The 8,308-nt window shown below is 57.7% G+C and overlaps 1 protein-coding gene across 1 annotated transcript in view; it reads left to right on the top strand.

Annotated features, from left to right (window-relative positions):
* The window catches only part of LOC103753957 (RNA-binding Raly-like protein), a 9,131-nt gene extending 2,629 nt beyond the window's left edge, over nucleotides 1-6,502 (top strand). Inside the window, exons 6-11 of the mRNA XM_029965499.1 lie at nucleotides 2,098-2,176; nucleotides 4,411-4,461; nucleotides 4,786-4,934; nucleotides 5,244-5,357; nucleotides 5,619-5,785; nucleotides 6,333-6,502. Of these exons, the coding sequence (XP_029821359.1) occupies nucleotides 2,098-2,176; nucleotides 4,411-4,461; nucleotides 4,786-4,934; nucleotides 5,244-5,357; nucleotides 5,619-5,785; nucleotides 6,333-6,371 (599 nt within the window). The 3' untranslated portion in view covers nucleotides 6,372-6,502. The remainder of the gene's footprint in view (nucleotides 1-2,097; nucleotides 2,177-4,410; nucleotides 4,462-4,785; nucleotides 4,935-5,243; nucleotides 5,358-5,618; nucleotides 5,786-6,332) is intronic.
* Nucleotides 6,503-8,308: the final 1,806 nt, after the last annotated feature.

Raw genomic sequence — 8,308 nt, forward strand, 5'->3', positions numbered from 1 at the left:
GCACCGGGATGCTCGCCCGGCACTGGCAGCCCTGCCCGAGGCGGGGGTGTCCCCCTGCAGCCTTCTGGTGCCCCTAACGCCGCCACCCCGGGTGGGGCCGCCTCACAGGTGCCCTCCACAGCGGTACCAGTCCCTCCCCAGGGCTGGGATGGCCTCCCGATACCGGGATGCCTGGTTCTCCCCATGCCATGACCCCCGGAAAGGATGCACTCCCAGTACTGGGATGCCCCCATGCCATTACCCCTCGCTACTGTTACCTCCAGGACAGGAATATATCCTCACAGTACTGGGATGCCCCCGTGCAATTCCCTCCGATCTCGGGGATGTCCTTTTAGTACTGGGATTACCTCTAGGTCAGGGATGTCCTCCCGGTGCTGGAATGCTCCCCCATACATTATTCCCCCATACCATTACTCCCTAAGGACAGGGATGCTCTCTCAGAACCCTTCCATTACACGGAGGGGAGCCCAGACACAGGGCCAATGACCCTGGGTGATGGAGCTCTGCTGCCTCTGTCCCCTGCCCCAGCAGGACAGTCCCCTAGGTACAGGTGGCCTCTGACAGGGTCCCTGGCTGGGGTGCTGAGGTCTCTGCCCTGCTGGCAGGGAGTGGAGTGAGTGTCTCTGGTGGGCTGGAGAGAAGGATGTCAACAGCGGGCTCTGGCCCTGAGCAGTCCCTGGGAATCTGGCTGCACCCATGAAAAATTGGTGCCAGCATTACCTGGCATGCACAGAGCACTTTCCCCAGCTCACCCTGAGATCAGAGCCAGCCCACAGACTTCACCACACAAGGTGGCAGCCTGAAAAGCAAAGTGCCAGTTTCCTTCTGCTTGGATCTTTCTCAGAAACCCTCTTCCCTGTAGGGATGGGGGGAACTTCATCTGACAGATGCTGGGCTGGAGGGACCCGTGGCCAGTGTCCACGCTTCTGGGGAGGTCTAAACCTCTCTGCTGGGACAGTGTGTTCCCAGAGCACTCAGGAAGCTTCAGCTTGGTGTGCCCTGGTGCAGTGGCATCCACAATGTCACCTATGGGACAGCTGGTCACACTTACTGTGTCTGAGGGGAAGTATACAAGAGGGACCCCTCAACATCTCACCCACCACCTCCTACCCCAGGGGCCAGAGAGGTTTTGGAGTCCCCCAAAATCAAATCTATGGAGATTTAAACCACAGTATTGGTGCCTCTCAAATGTATACACAGAAAGGAGATTCNTCTAAACCTCTCTGCTGGGACAGTGTGTTCCCAGAGCACTCAGGAAGCTTCAGCTTGGTGTGCCCTGGTGCAGTGGCATCCACAATGTCACCTGTGGGACAGCTGGTCACACTTACTGTGTCTAAGGGGAAGTATACAAGAGGGACCCCTCAACATCTCACCCACCACCTCCTACCCCAGGGGCCAGAGAGGTTTTGGAGTCCCTCAAAATCACAAAATTAAATCTATGGAGATTTAAACCACAGTATTGGTGCCTCTCAAATGTATACACAGAAAGGAGATTCAAGCTGGCTTTTATGTGGATGTTGGCTGTGAAATCCTCACAAAGGGGTGAAGGGCACTGCCGGGGAGCTGTGATGTGACATCGCTGAGCTGCGCGTCCAGAGGCATCTCCACCCCACACCTTGGCATCACACGTCTCAGCAGCCTTTGAGAGGGCAGAGCAGCAGGATGTGGGGCTTCCCACGTCCCTGGTATGGTGTCCTGCTGTCCCAGACCTCCCCAAAATACAGCCCATCCACCCAGCAGGAGTGATAGCAGAGGTGGATTCACCGCTGCGGTGGGAAATGTCTCCGAGGAATAATTACCCTCATCATCAGAGGTGCTTTCTGCCACCCTAATTGGAGCTCGTCCAGCTTTGGCTCCTTGGGACAGGGCACCCATGGGAAGGGATAACTTAACCCGCTCCATGTCCTGGCACAACCTTGGGCTGCTCCTGTCCTTCGCAAAAGCTTAAATCCAGACAGCTGCCAGCCTCCTGCTCGTCCTGCAGATTTTCTGAAGTGGGACATCTCCAGCCGGGACAGGAGTGTGGTTGGGACCAAAGGAAGCTGGTGCTAGAGATGTGTCTATGTGGGTTCATTCTCCTCCTCTCTCTCCCCACAGATCTGGACATGGCCAGGGAGCCCAAGCCGAGCCGGGCCAGGCTGGGCCAGAAGCGGCAGCACAGCAGCAGCCTGTACCAGTGAGTGCCTGTGTGTGGGGTGGGGGCTGCACGGGGGCGCTGGGCACTGTCCCACACCCGGCTGCTCTTCCTCCCCTGCTCTCCATCACTCACACCTCTGACTGTTCCAGCTGGGAGGTGTAAGTCTGTGGGATGTCCCTGCCCCATCCCGACAGGGCTCTTGGCCACACAGGTGCTGGCTGGAGTCCTCGCTGGGCCCCTCCTGGTGTGTGTCACCAGTGGGGTGTGGGGACCTGCCCTCCCCACCCGAAGGCAGTCAGAGAAGCCCTGTGGTCTCCATGCCTGTTACAGATGTACTCCTTCAGTAATGGCTTCAAACTGACAGAGGGCAGGTTTAGGTTGGACATAAGAAAGAAATTCTTCCTGCTGGTGAGGCCCTGGCACAGGCTGCCCAGAGAAGCTGTGGCCACCCCATCCCTGGAATTGCATAAGACCAGGTTGGATGGGGCTTCCCAGTCTAGCGGAAGGTGTCCCTGCCCATTGCAGAGGGGTTTGGAATGAGATGAGCTTTAAGGACCCTTCCAACCCAAACCATTCCAGGATTCTACAATTCTGTGTCTATATCCATTGCAATTGTGGCTTTTAAATGCTGTTCCTCAGGGACAGACACCCCTGCAGGGACACACGGGGATGGTGATGGCCCTGAGGATGGTGGTAGGTGATGGTGATGGTACTGATGGTGGCAGAAGAGCAGGTCCCCATCCCTGCACACTTTTGTCTCCCTGTCTCGGTGGACGTGTGGTGAGGAGGGGATTGGAGCCGGGCTCCTCTGTCTCATAAGAGCTTTTTTGCAAACGCCCTGATTGAACTAATTGCTCTGCCTGTTGCCATGGAGCTGAAGAGAGGCAGCACTGGAGGGCCGGGACTGCTTGGCCCCCTTGGGCGCTGGAGCGTGGCAGCCACTGCCTTTGCTCTTCCCAGGGGATTCTCTGAGCAGAGCTGAGCCAGGAAACCCCTTGCTGTGTCCCTAGCTGGGTGCTAGACCCCAAGACTGGGTATCCTGCAGTGCCACCAGTTCTCCCACGGCACAGGGTGTCCTGTGGCATCCCCAGACCTTTCAGTGTGGGCTCCATGCAGTAGCAGCAGCCACTGGAGCAGGCACCTTCCCTGTGCCCCATGTGTGGGTTGGGACACCTCTCGGTCTGCCCATTCCCTGTTTTCCCAGGAGAGGTTGTGACCTTCCCCCCTGGGTGACAGGCAGGAGTTGGGGATGCAAAGGACACACCATCCCTGTCACAGCAACAGAAACTTGGAAGGCAGCAAGTCTGGACCAAAAGCTCCCAAAATAGACCCCAAGGATTGAACCCCACATGCAAAGCACAGGAGCAGGCAGGTCACCAGGGCTGCCAGCTTGCCCTTACCAGGAGGGCTGATGCTTGTGGGCTCTGCCTTGTGCAGAGGATTCCTGAAGAAGGTAGGGTGGCAGCAGGACAGGAGGTGCCTCTGCCCCATGACAGGCTCCAAGCTGCCCTCTGGGCTGGGTGAGCCTGGCCCAGGCTTGGTGCCCCAGGCAGGGCAGACCAGGTTGCCTGTGAGCCCCTCAGCAGACCTCCCTGAGCCCCAGCATTGATCCCACAGTGACAAGCTCATCTGCAGCCAGATCTGGAGCCCTGGGGGACTTTGAACTGGTCCTCCCATTCCTGACAGCAGGAAGGCTCCCTGCTCCCAGTGATGCCTGGAGCGTGGCTTTGTCTCTACTGGGTTAGGTTTAATTCTATGCTCCCTGACTCCACAAGAACTGAAGCAGTAAAATGAGCTTCAGCATCTTTCCTCTGCCTTCTCCTCTTCCTCCTGCCACTCCCCACTCCTGGTCCATGGCACATGATTTATTATGGACACATCACTGCCCGCACTGGAGGGGATCCGCTGACAGATCGGTTCTTAGTTTGGAGCTGAGTGAGCTGACAGCACACCTGGAGCCAGGGACTGTGGAGTTTAACACCAGGGCACTCTAAATGCAGCTTCCTGAGGACAGACCCTGCTGATGCTGCCCCAGGGGCTATCACCATCCCTCCCAACCCCCTTGTTTGCCTCGAGAAAGATCCCTGCCAGGGCACAGACACCTCCCAGGGCATGCTGCAGCCCAGGCAGCTTGTGTGGGATCCTCTGGAATGCCTCCTGTTATGGGAGGTTGGAGGCTGGGTGGGTGTCTCTGCCCTCCTTTGCCCAGCAGTGACTGCTCCATGGTGATCCACAGAGCAGGTGACATGTTCTCCTCTCTCTCCCTCCTGCAGCAGTAACTGTGACCTGGACTACGACCTCTACAGGGATGACTTCCCGTACCGGTGAGCGCAGCATCCCAGGAGCGGGATGAGCATGTGTGGGTCTGGTGTGTGACCGTGGAAAAGCAGGGTGTCCCTGGGCACATGTCCCCCTGCCTCCAAGAGAGGCTCAGTGGTGTTTCCCCACTTTGAGGAGCCGCAGCTTCCACAGGCTGGGGGCCTGGGGAGGGGGCACAAGGGGCAGGGGCACCATGTGGGCAGGGCAGCGCCCACACTGTGGGTCCTTTCACCGCACAGGGACCCAAAGAGATGCTCTCTTGGCTGGCAAGGGGTACTGCTGCACCTCTAAGGTTGTGCTCATGCCGCTGTGCTCTTGTGCCCTTGCAGGGTCTATGAGTACCAGAAGATCCCCCCCCTCATTAACCGCATCCCGGTCAAGACCAGACGGACTCACCTGGCAGCAGGAGGCAAGAGCAGCCTGAGTCCCCAGCCCGGGACGAGGAGCAGCACCAGCTCCACGGCAGGACGGACAAAGTGTAAGTGTGACAGGGCTGGGAGAAAGAAGAGGCTCAGCCCTCACAGTGTGTGCTGACCCTGCTGCTGTGAGTCCCCAGCTCCAGCAGATGCAGCCTGGGCTGCACTGGGCTGGTGACTGTCCCCTGGGCCCATTCCTGTTCCCCAAGGATATCTGGTGGGGAGTATATTTCATAGAGGAAGATGTTTTGTGAAGGAGAATGTTCCAGAGGGGGGAATGCTCCAGAGAGTGGGATGCTTCAGAGGTGGCTGCCCAGGATGGCGTGTCCTCCTTGCTCTGGGTGGGCTCCTCACTACTCCTCTCCCTGCAGTGCGAGCTGAAGAGCTGCACTCCATCAAGGGGGAGCTGAGCCAGATCAAGGCACAGGTGGACAGTCTGCTGGAGAGCCTGGACCGCATGGACCAGAGGAGAGAGCGTCTCACGGGTGAGGGGACGGGCCCAGACCCTCCAACACTGGGGTGTCTGTGCTGGGCAACCTGAGGGCACATGTGAGCCTGGACCCTGAGCTGGCTGTAAGGGTCCCTCCCTGTGTGCCCAGGACATCCAGAGCTGGCTGGCAGGTTCCTTACCTCCTTCTCCTTCCCTGCAAAGTAAAAACCCAGCCCTTTGGCACAAGGGAACGCAGCGAGGACAGGGCTGATGTTTGCACAGGTACCCCAAATTTCTGCTGTCTCTGGCTTTGCAGGGTCCAAGGAGAGTGAGAAGAAGAGGGCAGAGCCAGGGACAGAGTCGCTGTCCCCAGCAGGAGAGGGGTCCCGGGAGTCGCGGGGGAAGGAGGGGATGGGAGCTGATGGGCACAGTGACCTGCGCAACATCGACAGCGCCGAGGAGAGCACAGACACTGAGGAGACGGTAAGAGGAGGGCCAGATCCTCTGCTGGGCTCTCTGCTTCCCTACAATCCACAGCTGCTTGCTGGTGAGGGATTCCTGGAGCAGATGAGGTGCTCCACCAGGGTTCCCCAAGCCATTCCAGCTGGGTTCCAGGGCTAAAACCACCAGTGCCTCTGGGACAGGCCCGAGCACCCCGCAGCAAACCCCTGGGTGTGAATCAAGGCTGCACTAAAATCCACACCTGCTTGCTGGTGAGGGATTCCTGGAGTAGATGAGGTGCTCCACCAGGGTTCCCCAAGCCATTCCAGCTGGGTTCCAGGGCTAAAACCGCCGGTGCCTCTGGGACAGGCCCGAGCACCCCGCAGCAAACCCCTGGGTGTGAATCAAGGCTGCACTAAGGTTGCAAAAAATCCCTCGGAGCAGAAATACCTTTTATCAAAGGTGCTGCTCCCTCACTCACATCCCCCAGCTGGATGTGGGATCCCGAGGATCCCCGTGCTGGGCAGGGCACTGGGTTTGATCCTCTGCCAGCATGGAGGACGGCCACACTGCGTGTTTCTCCTCACAGGTGAAAACCCACATGTCGGATCCCGAGGGGAGCCAGTAGCCGGACTGGGATGCTGTGGCCTTCCCGTGTGGCCAGTCCTTCCCAGCTTGTGTTCATTATTTCTTTTGAGGCTTCCAGCCAGGCACAACGCGAGGTGCCCGCTCCTGGCACAGCCATCCCCGGCCGCCGGCAGCCCCGTGTCCCACCCTGGCAGCTGCCAGCCAGCTGGGGAGAGAGAAGTTTTTGTGTTCCAATGCGCTCATTTTCTTTTTCCTCCTGTTTTCAGACCTAGGGATAAGCAGAGGTGGCCGGGGGAGGGAGGGGAGGAGCAGAAACAAAAGAAAAAGGACCATGTCCCGAAGGAGCAACCCAAATCCCATTTGCCTTGCTGGCAGCACCTCCTCACCCACAGGGTGCTGTGGGGCACAGAGAGAGCAGCCCAGGGTTCCCACCCCTATGGCACAGGTCACATCTCAGCTGTCAGACCCTGCTGGGAATTGGTGCAGCAGGAACAGGTACAGCCCGTGGCAGCTTTCTGACCCACCATAGGAAGGAGGAACCACCCCAACCCATCTCCAGGAGGTTTTTGCGGGATTTTGGGATGGTGCCAAGCCTAGCTCTGATGCGAGCTGCGTGACCAGCAGTGGGGCAATGCCAACCCAATCGCTCCCATTTGCCCCTGCTCCCAAATGTATTTTCCTTACTGGTTTTCCACGGGCTGTTCTTGTCCAGGCATCGTGTTTGCAGTCAGTGGGGCTCCTGTGAGAGCTTTACCAGGGCCCCTCACCTGCACCCGAGGAGTCCTGGTCCCCCCGTGCTCCCCAGCATCACATTTCGGTTCCGTGTCCCTCATTTCTTGGTTGTCCTTCTCTCACTGGTAGGAACTCGTTCTGTATTTCTAATTTGCTCTGGTAAAAAGAGTGTATTGTGCTGGAAAGAAAAATAATTTGTATTTATTTTCTCTGGTTATTTAACTCTGGTGCAGTTTGTAACTGTCTGAAGTGCTCATTTAATTTTTGTACTTAATTCTGTGTTCTGCCGGACACAGTCCCTGGCTTTCTTGGATGCTGCCTTTCCTGCAGCTCTGCCCTGTTTCCCAGTGGAAAATACCCAGAATATTCCCTACCAGCCCACAACGGTGCAGCTGGGCACACAGAACTGGATGCTCTGCTCCATCCCCAGGAACAACCAGATCCCAAGGCAGCACCCAGGTCTACCTGCACCCCTCAAGGAAGGACAGAGGGAATAGAGGGGGAGTGACCCCAATCATGGAAGGGAGGGACTAGCCCTTGGCTAGCAGAGGCCCCAGCAGAGCTGTGCAGGCAGAAGACTCACCAGAAAATAAATGATTTATTACTATGAAAAAAAGCCAACAAAACACAACTCTGCTGCCCTGAAGCACTGCCTGGGCAGGAGGCCCAAGGGATGTGCAGTCCATGCCACGGTGTGGTTCCTGCCCAGGGGTGACTGAATCCTGCCTGCTCAGATGGTTGTGGTGGGGAGCTCGGTGTGAGGGTCTCAGCCTGGTGCCAGGACCACCCCATGGTGAGACGTGGGGGTCCTGCAGTGCCAGCAGCTGCTTGAAGGGAGGTCTCAGGCAGGCTCTGGCTGCTGAGACAGTATGGAGGCTGTTTTTGGGGGGCTCCAGCAGCATGCCAGGCTGTTTGGGCCCTGTGGTGCCAGTTAGGAATGTCTGCCACATGGTGACTCCTCAGATATGCTTTTGGGGGCTCTCCAGTGGTGTGGGGGGTGTAGACACCAGTGTCCTTCACCAGAGTTCTTGGGCCTTCAGCTGTGTGAGAGCAGGGGGTCTCCAGCAGCACCAGGGTTGGCTCACGGGGTCTCCAGCAGCACGAGGCATGGAACAGGCTGGGTCCGGGGTCTCTGGTAGCATGAGGTGTGGAACAAGCTGGGTCCGTGGTGGTCTCCAGTAGTTATAATTAAACTTAATAAACTTCTAATGTTCTAAAAGCAAACTTATTTCAATCCCCAACAGC

Source organism: Manacus vitellinus, unplaced genomic scaffold, assembly GCF_001715985.3.
Source record: "Manacus vitellinus isolate BGI_N305 unplaced genomic scaffold, ASM171598v3 scaffold_10_pilon, whole genome shotgun sequence".
In the NCBI taxonomy this organism is placed as follows: domain Eukaryota; kingdom Metazoa; phylum Chordata; class Aves; order Passeriformes; family Pipridae; genus Manacus; species Manacus vitellinus.